Source organism: Doryrhamphus excisus, chromosome 11 (genome assembly GCF_030265055.1).
Source record: "Doryrhamphus excisus isolate RoL2022-K1 chromosome 11, RoL_Dexc_1.0, whole genome shotgun sequence".
Lineage (NCBI taxonomy): Eukaryota > Metazoa > Chordata > Actinopteri > Syngnathiformes > Syngnathidae > Doryrhamphus > Doryrhamphus excisus.
The window spans coordinates 67,439-81,628 of NC_080476.1; the positions used below are offsets into that span (position 1 = coordinate 67,439).

At 43.2% G+C, this 14,190-nt stretch overlaps 1 protein-coding gene and 1 long non-coding RNA gene across 8 annotated transcripts in view; one reads left to right on the forward strand and one right to left on the reverse strand.

Annotated features, from left to right (window-relative positions):
• The window catches only part of fgd4a (FYVE, RhoGEF and PH domain containing 4a), a 32,477-nt gene that overhangs the window by 1,183 nt on the left and 17,104 nt on the right, over window positions 1-14,190 (forward strand). For 2 of the 7 annotated variants that reach the window (XM_058086844.1, XM_058086845.1), the window contains exon 1: window positions 8,460-8,857. The exons of 3 other annotated variants lie outside the window; for them this stretch is intronic. Coding sequence is in view for 2 of the 4 variants with exons in the window: in XM_058086842.1 (XP_057942825.1) it covers window positions 14,011-14,077 (67 nt within the window). In the remaining 2 variants the exon portion in view is untranslated. Of the gene's footprint in view, window positions 1-5,004; window positions 5,042-8,459; window positions 8,858-13,860; window positions 14,078-14,190 lie in introns of those variants that run through there. 2 more of the 7 variants (XM_058086841.1, XM_058086842.1) reach the window with 2 other exon arrangements.
• LOC131138165 (uncharacterized) lies at window positions 238-3,921 on the reverse strand. Its single transcript, XR_009132055.1, has 3 exons — window positions 3,711-3,921; window positions 3,031-3,101; window positions 238-2,679 (listed from the first exon to the last, which is right to left on the reverse strand). It is a non-coding gene; the product is annotated as an uncharacterized LOC131138165 (long non-coding RNA).

The following is a 14,190-nucleotide window of genomic DNA, read 5'->3' on the forward strand; positions in this document are numbered from 1 at the left end:
GTTTGTTTACTGTTGGCTGCCATTGTTCATCCACTCTAATACTCATTCAGCCTCCACTGAACCCCCTTTATCGACTGGCTTTAGCTCCATGGTCTTCCCGTTGTCTGTTAGGACTATTTCCAGTATGACCATGACAGACATGTCAGCCGGGATGGGAAACACATGAAGGGATAAATCAGGAGTGTCTGAACCTTTTCCAGCGAGGGCCGCATACTGAAATGAAAAATGAAAGCATCTGAGGGCCACTTTGACACAGTATGGAGATATGCTAAGATCTCATCTGTCATATCGGTGAAAAAGTTATTCTATTATATGCTCTTTCCACCCCCATTATTGCTGTTTCTTTCTAAATATGTCCACTTTCTTCTTCAGAAATGATGGTAAATGTCCTTCTTGGAATAATTCGGGGTGTCCGATATTAGCGGCTTTTTTCCCCTTTATATTTTGACTTTGTTCCCATGAAATTACAGCTTCTTTTTTCCATTTCTGCTTTACGTTTCCAACTATTTCGACTTTCTTCTCAGACTTTTTTTTCTCAGAACATTTTTTTTCTCCAGAATATTTTGACATTATTCTCGTAACAGTATAACTTTTGGCACAACCTAATCTATTAAAAAAAAACGTGTGTTTGTTCTGCCTAATATTCCAACATTTTTGGCCCCTTAATGTGGGATTACTACTGATTTTCATTGTATTTTTACTGTTCCTGTTCAATTATTTCTGTAGAATGTGCCACAGGCCAATACATAAATCATGCGTGGGCCTTAAATGGCCCTCGGGCCACAAATGGTGAAATGACAGCGTCAAGCGTGTGCGGTTGAGTTTGTGTAATTGCAAAACATTCCAGGAGATGGCGATAAATACAGAGAAATGTTTCTTCATGTCTTCGCCATTACTGCTGGCTCATGCAGCATCAAACGATGACAAGGCAGTCAACTCATCTGACAGTTTCCTGTATCAGTCCTTTGCCCCCATGGCTCCTGCCCATGGGGGGGGTGATCAAACGAAGGTTTAAGGACGAGCATGTAACATGTAAAGTCACTAACACGTTTAGTGCGGCTACGCTTGTCTACCTTCATTAGTTTGGATTCCCAAACTATTTGTTACACTGGAAATCATGGAAAATAAAATGAGTCAATTCCATATTGACTCCAATCTGGAGGGACTGGTTGCCAGTCATGCACAGTGGGGTTGGGAGATACTGCACATTTTAATATCAAAACGATACCAAGTAAACACAGGGTCAGTCAATAAGGTTCCATGCACGAAATGAGTCAGATTATGAAATAATTCACTTTGTCGGTGTGACATCCATGTCTATTTCCACTGCCATCATTAGCCGTACGCTATATGTGCCTCCCAATGCTATATGGTCCTTATGCCGGTCTTAGCACCGGTAAAAGTTGGCCTTTTCCGGTTGACCTGCCACTGAAAAAAAATTGGAGTGCCATTTACTTGAGAAAAGCTAGCTAACAAATTGCACGCACAATTCCTAAGTAACTTTTACTTGGGAAATATTCAAGTAAAATTTACTTCTCAGCGAGGATTATTTTTTAAATTCAAAATACACTTTAACATTACTTGAGATTTACTGTCACAGACACAAAAGGGACTCTGTTTGCTAGTAAATTTTACTCAAAACTACCTTTGAATCTACTTAAAAATCCATATACATATACTCACTTTTCAGGATTGTTTAACTAGTTTTCCCTTACTTAATTTGGAGCAATTTATAAGTAATATTTACATGAGATTTAAGCTACCACCTACACCACTTTTCTAATATGATTGTGTTGTATTTTTTTAAGATGGCCTTCTTTGAATTAAATGAAATTATCTTAACACATCTTCTGCAAAACATTCTTTCAAACAAGAACACCTTTACTACATTTGTAGTAACACTGTATTTACTTCCAGCAGTGATGAGTGTGGTTAGAAATACCATAGAAAACATTATAAATCATTGGAGATTTGTTTTACATTCACAATTATGCAAATAATTACAATTAAAAGACACAATAAAATGTGCTGAACTGTAACTTAACTTGCAATAACAGTGAAATGGTTCAACACGTGTCATGTACTGCTTCCACACATCAGACAATCAGTTATACTTGCCAGCCACATTGAATGAAAACATTTGGCAGAGGGGCCGTTTATATATGTGGTCATCAAAAGGAAGGACATACTTGATCACGGTGCACAAAAACACAACACATCCACAGGTTGAGGTACCTGTGAAATAAATTAAACATTTCATAACTAAACCAAAGACCTGGGTTCGATTCTCCGTTGCATCTCTGTGGAGTTTGCATGTTCTCTCCGTGCATGCGTGGGTTTTCTCCAGGTACTCCGGTTTCCTCCCACGTTCCAAAAACATGCTAGGTTAATTGGCCACCTCAAATTGTCCATAGGTATGAATGTGAGTGTGAATGGTTGTTTGTCTATATGCACCCTGTGATTGGCTGGCCACCAGTCCAGGGTGTACACCGCCTCTCGCCCGAAGACAGCTGGGATAGGCTCCAGCATACCCCCACCGTAGTGAGGATAAGCGGCATAGAAAATGAATGAATGAATGAATAACTAAACCATGTTGGTGTCATCCAACAGCTGTACTGTGATCTTACCTTGTCTAAGCTTTTGAGACCAAATTCTTGAGCGTCAACGTCCTTCAATATTCTGTGAAATAGATCGAGAAATTATTTCAATTATGGCAACAATACAAAATCTAAAATCATTACAATGGTTTCAGATTGCGTGCACATTAGTCTAAACTACAAAGCTGCTTGACAATATTTGTTGATTTTTTTTAAAACAAAACACTCAAAATCAACTTAGTTTTTAATACAAATATTTATTCATCTGTGTCTTGAAACCTAACCTAAACAAAACAAAAAAATCTTTTTCCTCACAAAGGGATACTGTTGAGGAACTCCATTATCCAACTCTTTTAAATCAATAAAACTTAACAAAAGGCTAAACTGCCATTTACAGATTCAAATAACCATATACGGAATATTGTAATGTTACCTTCTCAGTCAGGCATCTTAGTTGGTGCAAGCTGCTGTTTTACACACAGAGAGGACTCTGCTTCTTAGACGCTGTTGACAAGAGGAATACACAACATTGTAGTGACAAATCATGACAATATCATGTGTTCCAATATGTGAAATTAAAACAAACGTTTATTTGGTTACACTTGGATCATTGGTAGAACACGGATGACAAAAGTTCCCGTACAATATTTTTGACATTAAAATGACCACAGATGCGGTGAACTAACCTTGCTCCAAAATTTCTAATCCTTCCAGGCTGGTTTTCAGTCATTATTGATATATTTCCAGGGTCTGAACAAACTCTGCTGCTGTACAAAAACTCCCGCTCCCCGACAGCATCCCCAAGACTCCGGTCGCTAGCATACTTCAACAAATGTTTAAGCTACACGGTTCCCGTGGCTTTGAGGACACTGCTGCTGCCAAAATAATCAAATAACATATATAAGGAATGAATTATTACAGATTTAATAAACATAAAAATCTCCTGTTCTGCAACCGAAAACGCCTCCACAAAGCTCGCAGTCCATAGCTAGCTAGCTGGCAGGCTAAAGGTAAGCTAATGCTAACGTCGAGTATTTCATATTATAACACTGACGTAAACAGATGAGGAAAGGTGACAGAAAAAAGTCAGATATATGTCAGCATATGACCTACCCATATGGCTCCACATCGATGCATTTCCTTGTTAAACGACCGTCCATGTCGTCTTCCACCGTCTTCCCGTGAAAACATGGCGCCCTCGAACTTTGCCTTGGGAAGTCTGAGGGCTAACGATCCTCTGACGCATGCGCAGAATGGCCACAAGGGGGCCAGGTTTACTGCTATTACCCAAGTACATTTGACTATCTGGTATCGGGTTGTAAAATCAATACATTAGTTATGGAAATATTACTTGGTGTCAGTGATCAAATTTACATATAAATGTGAGGATACAAATTTACACACAATCATCAAGTAAGGCATTAAATAAAGAGTGAGATTTTAGAGTAAAAGAAGTTAAATAATAAATCCTTGTAACATTTAAATTAATATTTGAGATAATAATTACAGGGCCAAAAAATCATTTTTTTCAGTGCTAAGTCACATATAGGCAAAGCTTCCGTAGATAAATTTGATGTCTTTTTCTTCAAAATGACATCCAGAAAGTGTTTCATTTCCGAAGGTAAGAATTGTTTATCTAACAAGAGTACGGCAAATAAAATAAATGTTTTTATTTGGTTCTAGCTGCACATCACTGCAGTCCCCCGGTACCCCTCTTAGAAGAATGAGCCATAAGTGTAATCAACATAACAAACGCATTACAGTTCGATTACACTCACGCTAACGCTTGAATGTACGACGTCAGATTTGCACCAACATAGTCGTGAACTAGAAAGAAGCACTATGGAGGTACAGTGCATGACGGTCTGCCTCAGCCTTTCCATGTGTTTCCTGCCTAGCGACTAACCCGTGTGCCCCCCTCCTTCCCCTCCTCCTGACCTGACTTCCATTGTGTGGTTGTTTCCGTTAAACTACCGTATTCACTTTTACCTTCACTCCAAACTCAGCACGCTTGCCACTTGGAGGACGAACTTTACAAAGGGGAAGATGTGAAGAAAATTGTGAAACTTTTTTTTTAGTTCTCTCTCGCTCCTCACCTTTCGGAAATCACGGACATCCCCTTTGCAGAAGGAGCAAAAAACACAAAGTAGTCAGTGGATCGCTCATCTGTGTCAGTTGGTATCAGCGGCGCATCCTGCATGGGATCGATACCGCAGATCCTCAGGATGCTCGTCTGCTTGCGCCAACATGGCCACCAATTACGGCAGGTTCCATCTGAGATGTTTCCTTTCTGGTGAGCCGGTAGAAGATCTGGTGTTTTTCTCTTCGTTTTTTTTCCCCTCCACAATAAAAGACTCTTGCACTGACAATGAAACGCCGGCGCAAGTACTGGTTTTGGAGACGGAAAGGTAAAAACGCAAAGATGTGTCTTCTCTGCTGTTATGGTAAGATTTAGAGGCTTCGATGTGAAAGTGTAAATATCTTTGTGAGACCATCTGTGTCATTTGTTTTTCTTTTCTGCTGTGTTGCTGAATAAAGAGAGCGTTTGGCAACAGCGCTTATCGGAATAGTCGAATTGCTGAGCCGTAGAACTTGTCTCCATGTGGACCAGCCTGAGGGGGCACGCTGGATAAAAAAGCAGTTTTGTCTCTCGAGGCCTGGGAACTGTCCCCCACCCAAGCCAGCCCCTCTAGCCTTTTGGCCAGTGTCCCCAAAGGCCTGTTGCCCAACTGTGTTAACGTTAAAGGGCACGCATACGCATGGATGTGTGTTGCAACGTGCACCTTTCTTAGGCCGGTCTCTATTGTTGGACAACTCCAATGCACCCCCCCCCCCTCCTATTTCAGGAGCAAAAGAGAGGAAACAGTGAAGTGTTCTGCTTTGGTTTTTTCACTGGCAGGAAGGAAAAGGCTGGGAAGAGCAGCCAGCTCCAGTCTTTTCACCACGCCTATTGTTCCAACGTGGGAGTGGGTGTCACGTGTTCATGACACCACTTTTTAGTGTGTCCACATTTTTAATCATGTTTCAAACGTTGCGAGGCCTTCAAAAGGTTTCTCTGGAATTCTCTGCGTCTTATAAAACCTTTACTCTCTTTACTTCAGAACTAATACTAAGTGTATATACTGTGTCACTCAATATAATGACTCTTGATGCCAATGTTGGGATGGATATTATCGATATATCTGTATCCATCCTCCCACCATTAATGCCAGCCTCCCTCTGGGCTACTCTGGCTTCCTCTGGTGGACAGAGGCAGTATTGCATTACCATCCATCCGTGTTTGATGGATGGCAATTCTTGTTTTTGTCTACATTGATGCTCAAAAACCCCCAAAATGTTTCTGCTGAACCTGTCACTGGTCCTAATGCTCCCTCAGGGCGGTCTCCGCCATCACCAGTGCATGACTTTGAGGGAAAAGAGCGAAGCCCCATGAGCTCAGATGATGTGACCCGCCTGAGGGCTGTTTGTAACAAGTTTTTTCACTGGCTGTGATCCTTTCTGCACGTGAGTGACAGCTCATTGCAGAACAAATAGAAGTTCTAGCTTGAGGTGAAGAAAGATATATAGCTTCATTCTGTGGCTGAATTGAATCCCGCTTGTCAGATCAGAGATGAAAGCATGAAATATTCATGTGGAGGGAAAACTAGCAAATCTGATCAGGCAAGTTGATTTTAGACTTTACGGCCCTCTGCAGAGCATTTGTTCAAATGGATGAAGATGAGAAGTTACTGCATGGTGCAGGATGAGCACATAAAGTGGAATAATGTATTTGACTATGAAGGCGTATACCAGTATAGTCATCTCTTGTTAAATGTGGTACATTATCTTCTGCTTTGTCTGTCAGGTAAGACCAGAAGGATAAAGCTGCTGATGAGAGCATCCAAGCGTCTTCGGTTCTCGGATGCTTTTCAAACCCTGTGGATTAATAAACGCTTGAATGCATTTGCTTATCGCTGCTTAGGTTGAGATTGACAGCAGGGAGGGCGGGGGCGTGTGTCCCAGGCTGATTACAGGAGCCAATCCGGTGCAGGCTGCGTCTGAGATGTGGGGGCAGATGCTTGCCAGACACGCTGCTTCCCTGCCTGCCGTCAGCTGGTCGCTGCTGCTGCTGCAGCCTGCGTGTGTGTGTGTGTGTGTGTGTGTGTGCGTGTGTGTGTGTGTGTGTGTGTGTGTGCGCAGACAACAGTAATCATTCATCAATGACCCCACAATGAGCACGGGTGAATATGAACGAAATGGCTCAAATGGAGTGTGTGCACGATGTGTTGGATGCGTGCATGCAAATGAGCCGGTGTGGGTTTAATTAATGATGTGTGTTGGACACGCTGGCTTGTCTGCTTTTAAAGAAGTGATGGGCAATCGTCCGTAGCCACCCCCCCCCCCCCCCCCAACACCTCAGGCATTAAATAGAAGAGATGGATGAGGGCGGTGAAGGGGGAGGGAAACACCAGCTGTAAAGGAAAGGTGTCAAAAAGCAAAGTGTGCACATTTTGGTGATATCATTGCCTGAAAGCAGCACTTGAATAATGGGATTGATTATGGGTATAATAAATAATAAATAAATATAATAATAAAAAGCATGCATGGATAAATTTGGGATTTTTGACCTGAAAGGGGAGAAAACATACTTACATCCATGCTTTTCATTGGACATTGTCCTTGTATTGTGCAAGCTTAAAGTAATGCACTAATGCACTGGTGTAAATTGGCAATTATTCATGTTCAGGGTTCTGGCTGAAAAAGGACAACAAACTCATCAAAGGTTTTAGTTATGTTGATGACCACCGCAAGGACGGCTAATTGTGTTTATGTCAGCAGTTTAAAGAATGAGTCAAAAGAGAGAGGAAGAGAGAAAAAAGCAGTTCCTGTGGAACCAATATGAAGTATTCGTAGTGTTTGGCCTTGACCCTAGACAAGGATCTACTATATATCCTTCTTCTCCTTCCCTTGTCATTTTGGGGGAGGAAGAAAGTAAGTAATGCCACATCAAGCCAAAGAAAAAGCAAAGTCAAATTCCCATGGGTCTCATGGGTTACGGTGAGACCTCGGCATATGCTGAGGTCTGACTCGACTCAAGCCCGATCCAAAAAGGCTCCCCTAAAAAAAATCAGAGCTAGCGACCAGACATTTTGTCGATTTCTGGTGTTCGACAACCTGACAAACGTGAAACCAGCAAAGCCAACGATCGACACACCTTGGCCGTACAGACCACACACAAAGACGTACTACTCGTATACGTTTGTTAGTTTGATTTGAGGACCTCCGTGGCTCCGGGACAATCAGCATTTTGTAGAGCCCTTCGAAGGCTTTAGAAGAGATGTAGCTTATGTTTGAGAGAAGGACAAGATGAAAGAAAAAGGAAGGAACCTTGGATGGAAAAAGCGAAACGATGACTGAAATAGACAAAAATAGACTTTTTTTAGGCCTCATTGTTGTCATCATGTCGACACTCTTCCTCTTTTAACATAGTTGAGAAGATAGGTTTCGTTCATGTCGCCCCCAGATATTTCTTGGAGGAAACTATGAAGCAATCATCTGTCAACCCTGATATGTTCTATCTGCCCGATTCCATCCATCCACGATTTCAAGCCTGACATTTGAAGCACATGAAAAATGCTCTTCTTCAGACTCGTTCTATCAAAAAGATCAATTCTTTGTCATCTCTCTCCCAGGCCACCCTGACACCCCTCGCCTTCCCTGGTGGTGGGGGGTTGTTTTGTGTGGTGCTTCGCATGGTCTATGCGCTATGGCCAGCAGACGAATGTGGCCATTGGCTTCCTCCCATCGCACTGGCCCTCCCCTCTACCTACACAATGGAGCTGATTGTCCATGCGACACACACACACACACACACACACACACACACAGAGGGGGCTTTGCTCTGCTTGTGGGCTGAGTGGCGCTCCCCCAACATATGCCCCATCTCCGCTGGAATGTGATTATCTTCCGTAGCTGTGGAGAGGAAGGCAGAGCAATGCGAGAAGCATAAAATGGAAGAGAGAGAGGGCTGAAGCGTCGGGAGAGCAAGACGAGAGGTTGAGCAAAAGGGTGAGTCAGTCTGTCACTGAGCCGGCAAGCGAGCGAAGGGAGCGGCGGAAGGAAGGGAGGATGCGACCACTGCAGCCAGGCAGCAGTTTAACAGCAACCTGAACCTGCCACCAGCTTTGGAAGCCGCCCACAAGCGATGAGGGGGAACCTTTTTTAGGGTGGGAGTGTATTCTCCTCCCTGACGTATGGGACCGGACGCCACCTCCACTCAGGTTAGTGCTGGCTCCTAACGCCGGTTCACCGGTACCGTGTTCCCGAGGCGGCCAAGGACGTTGGGTTGCCATGGGTATGACATTCATCACACGCGCACCCCCGCAGGAAGACGTCCTTTACGGAGGCTGGTTAAGGCAGGGAGGCACATGCACCAGTCTGTGTACGCCTTAAGGTGTTGTTGGCCGGGCCACTCACCAAAAAGCTACCATGGGAGCGGCTACGCTGTTGACTTCGGTTGTGTTTGCCTTTCATGGACTATCGGCCCCGTGTTGTTCCCTGTGAGCTGTGGGAAAATATGCAAGGGCGAGGGTTTGTGTGCATGCAAGTGTGTGTCTGTGTGTGTGTGTGTGTGTGTGTGTGTGTGTGTGTGTTCATGATCGTGTGAGTCTGTTTGCTGTTGCTGAGTGGAGAGCAAACAAAACTGATGGAAAGTCACCTTGGCATCAACTGTGACACAAATTTGAAATGACAAATATAATCTTGCAATTCTGGACTCTATTTTGGCCACAAGAGCAATGTCAGCCAAGTAATATGTCGTCATTTTACGTATAAATCCATACATAGTCATGTAGTCATTGTACATGAAATATCCAGTTGATATTACACAGCTATTGTGTATTGTTGTGTGACATGAACGATCAATTTCACTGTTCATTTTGACATGAAATGATGAAATGAATATATAGGCATTTAATTCATGCATCTTTACCAAAACAGACTATTTTTATTCATGTTGTTCAATATGACTGTGCTCTAATTAATTTCCGCAATATAGGATTTGATGTTATTAAATGGAATATTTTTTCAGCATCAAAAACCTGTTTATGACTTCCTAAACACACTTTAACACTTTTATTTATACATAATGGATTACAGTCTACCATGATACAACCATCATAATTCCATTGAAATTCAATGAAGTTAAATTTCAGGGTTTAACAGCAGCGCCATGTGCTGTATGTGTTGGGAAATAACAGCATAGGCCACACAGTAGTGGGAGTATCTGGAGAAGAAGACTAATAACGTACAGTACAGTCATGTGATGCGAATATATTTGGGTAGTAAAGACAGGGCATCCACTCATGAACACCTACGACCATTGCTACGAGGTTTTGCTGAGGTGGGGCTGCGATATGTTAGGCTTTTATCACACATGGTGCCCACCGCACATTTGGAATCAGCAATTATTCTGGCTCATTGCTGCACTTTTTTGAATGTACACCGGATTACTTGCAGCCCCCCTCAAACAAGGTGCCTCAACGGGAGGTGGTTCCCTCTGGCTCAAATTGCAACAAATCCACAGGAACACCCGGGGGTTCCAACTTTCAAGAGAGGCTTTCATCAGCACAGCTATAAATTAGCTGGGGATGTTTTGTTGTAGCGGCAGGGTCGCTTTCCCCGCATCTCACAGTGTTCCAGATGTCAATGCAGCAGAAGGCCATATGATTTTAGGAATTGAATGCGTCGAGTATGCGGGGTTGCATGCAAGTGTGTGAACTAAATGAGCCATAAGACATCCGCATTGACGGTTGCTACGCTGCTGTCGTCTGAGGAAGTAGTCATGTTGGTCGCTGTGTCGCTGGTACAGAGAGACGAGGTGTGAAGGTGAAGCATATTCAAAAAAAAGAGCATATTTCTCTTGTGAAACTAAAAGGAGGAAGTGTGAGGAGAATGTGCAGATCATGTTTACGTACTTGGAAGTCGAGCTGCTGTTTTCATCGGTTGTGTGTGGCTTGGTTATCTGTCATGAGCTAGTCCAACATTCATTTATCTTTGGTGCCCCCCCTTCCTTATGTAAAGGTTCAAGTGAAAATGCCGCGTCATGCTGCTTCGTTGGCAGAGTCAAGTTGCTGTTTTGTCCTCTCCTCTGTACAGCGGGTTGTCTGTCTGCTGAGCCCCCCGTGGCACCAACCACTAATGCTGACCTCCAGAAAGTGTCAGGTCGCTTGTGTCCGTGGAAGGTGGGTTTAGCCATCAGAGAGTGGCACTTTTAGCTGAAGGAATATACCGTAGGTCCTTCTGTGTCTTAGGAGAACAGCATGCCAGTGGTTACCATGGCAACCCCAATTTGGACGCACATCAGCATCCTTTGACTTGTTCATGTGGCCATGAACTCCCGGGGGGAGCCCATTTTGACCAGATGCATCAAATGCGTTGAATCTTGTGTCTTTGTTGACATATCTCCTTCTCAGCTTGTTTTCCTCTCAGCCTCAGCTTGGCGAACTCCGGGCATTCCAGCTCCGTGCTGAGAATGTGGGCTCCGGAGCCTCGTCAGAAAGGCTCATTCATGCTGAGCGCAAGAATCCCGCATGACACAATGATCTTGTTTGAGTTCTGGCAGCGCATTATGTATGAAATACATGATGGAACAATGCATCCACCATCATTTATATAATGTATGAAATACATGATGGAGCAATGCATCCACCATCATTTATATAATGTATGAAATACATGATGGAGCAATGCATCCACCATCATTTATATAATGTATGAAATACATGATGGAGCAATGCATCCACCATCATTTATATAATGTATGAAATACATGATGGAGCAATGCATCCACCACCATTTATTTCATACATTATTTGTAGTTATTATGTCTACTATATTGACTAGTACAAGTGTAATGGTGACTATCGGGGTGTTATGTCATGTCTGGAGGGCTCTAATACTTTTCAAAATGTATTTAGAAGGCTGTAAACAGGTTTTGTATTCTGTGTGAAAAGATTTTATGATATAAATAAGGGAAGTGACTAGAACAAATACCTGCAATAAACGAGCGGTTACGGTATACTGAAGCAACTGGTGGACTCTTTTTCTGAATACAGAATCCTGAATACTAAAATAGAAGTGAGAGAGTCCCTCGGTACTGCATATGTATTGCTAAGAAACAAGTGACAGCATTCTTCTGCTTCAGTTCCTTTTTAAGCTGACACCTACAACGTTTGTGCATCTTAGTCAGGAGGGTTTGTGAGAATTTCTCATGAGGTTATTTTAGGAGCTCACAAAGAAGTACTTTTGCTCAGCACATGGAAATTGGAGGGCTATTTTTGGAGGAAAATGGAGGAAGGCTTAAAATGGAAATGAGTACATGGAAACTGCTTGAAAGTGATAAGAAATAGTAGTACCGTATAGCCTGGAAGTAAACCTTTTATTAGCACCTTTCATAAAGCAGAAAGCCACGATTTTACTGAAAAGGTGTCCCTTCACCTCAAAGCGTATAGATGTACATAGTATATACATATATACATATATACATATAGTATACATATATACATATATACATAGGCTTGGCTTTGAAAGAGCTCACTATGATAAAGCCCCGTTGTTCAGTTATGAGCAGTCTGCCGGGGCCCAGCGAGATGTGCTGATTGGGAGGGACAGCCTATTGATTGACACATTTAGTAGCTGCTGCCCGGCGGCTGTGATCTGTTTTCCGTGGTGGACAGTTAGGTCGGGGGGGGGTGGAGCAAGAGGAGGATGAATGCAAGCCAGGGAACAGGACCTATAGAGGAAGCACAGTCAAAAGAGAGGCCGAGTGTTTCCTGCTCTTTCTAACAATTGGTCCCATTCGACGTATCGGTCAACCAAACTATCTCTGCTTGTCCTTCTTGCCGTGTACTGCTACTGAACTCTGCTCAGTCTTATCAGATAGTAGTGTAGTATATGCTGGATTTGCTGAGCAGCTGTCACGCTTGGGGCTATGCATTAAGAGAGTAAGGGAAAGCGCCCCATCCTCTCTTTTGGGGGGTTGTTCAAGATCCCCACTCCCCGTCTCCCACGTGGCTTGCCCTCATTAGACACGGGCCACGGTGCATGTTCAGATCATGCTAAAAGCTTATCTTCACGTGGAGGGCTCTGGATGAGGTGTTGCAAGGCCTTCACGAGATGTATGTCTGTGTATCTTCTCATGGTCATCTGCAAAGGCCTACATCCAAAAGGCAAGTGTACTTCTAATTTGTACTATTTATGGGCACAGTAGAGTTGCTGTGGTTGTTGCGTGTCTGGCCTGCATGCTAATAGCTTGTTGGCCATGTTATCACATTACTATTAAAGACATATCTCCCCCAAAGATTGTGTCATTCCGCAGGAAGTGTGGTCATGGAATGAGACCATCTTTGGGGAGATAATGTATCACATTGTTAGACATATGAAACATATCAGACATATCTCCCCAAGGATTGCGTGATTCCACGGGAAGTGTGGCGACTCATGAGCTGTTCTGCCACGTGATAACAATAACGATAATCTCCCCAAAGATTGTCTCAAAGATTGACAGTGTCCGTCAGTGGCCCAGGTCCTGTGTGTGGAGCATGTAAAAACAGACACACATTATCAGCAGCGTGATTAAAGGGGCGTGGCTCGGCATGCTAATATCTCCCCCACCAGTCCATTATGTATGAGTTACATCTGAATAATAGTTGTCAAACTGGGGCAGCCATGCAAATGCAGACTTATGTTCAGCTTTGTTGCATTTTTGGTGTTTCGGTGCTGATTCTCCTGTGCGGTTTCATTTCATTCCAGTAGCTTGAGGTTTTGTACGAGTGAAGATAAGGTGGGGAACCTTAATTACTCGTATTAAGTCTATTGTGTTGGGTAATTGGAGTGTAAAGGTGACTACAAAAGGTCCTAATAAGGTTAAAAAACACACATAGATCATATAGATATAGAGCAATCTCATAATCAAGAGTGTAACAATATGAAAAACCAGCTTTGATATTTGGATGGATCCACCCACCCCATGTGGCACATTATATCATAATATGTGCTGAAAATGTTTCTATTCCATGTCAGGCTGCTGGTTTTGTTTGTTTTGGAATGGAATAAGATTTGTGGATGTCCTTGCACGAGAGCCAGATTACGGGTTCCATCGTGATAGAAATGTGTGATCGCAGATTCATGTAAAGTTAAACCGGACTTGTTGTGACTTGTTTATTTTCATCTTTTCCACTCCCCCCCCCCTCCACCTTGATTCTCAGTGAAACCTTCCCCTGCAGCTGAATGTCATACCTGGTTTCTCGGGAACCGGTTTGTGCAGTGCAGGTACGGGTCCTGGGGTGGTAAATACATGCAGTGAGCTGTCACGCTAATCTGTGGCTGAAAAAAGCAGGAAGATAAACACTGGCTTTAGTAGAACATTGCCAAGATGGAGGAACACTGTGTGGAGTTCAACATGTGGACAACGCTGCAGTTCTGGAGAAACGTGTGCTCAGGTACTGTGGACGGTTTTTGTATTTGGTACTCAGAGGCTCTTTGGATTGAGGGGATCTCAGGAGAAAGCACACGTGTACAGGATTTTCTGATAGAGCATGATATAGTGTATTTT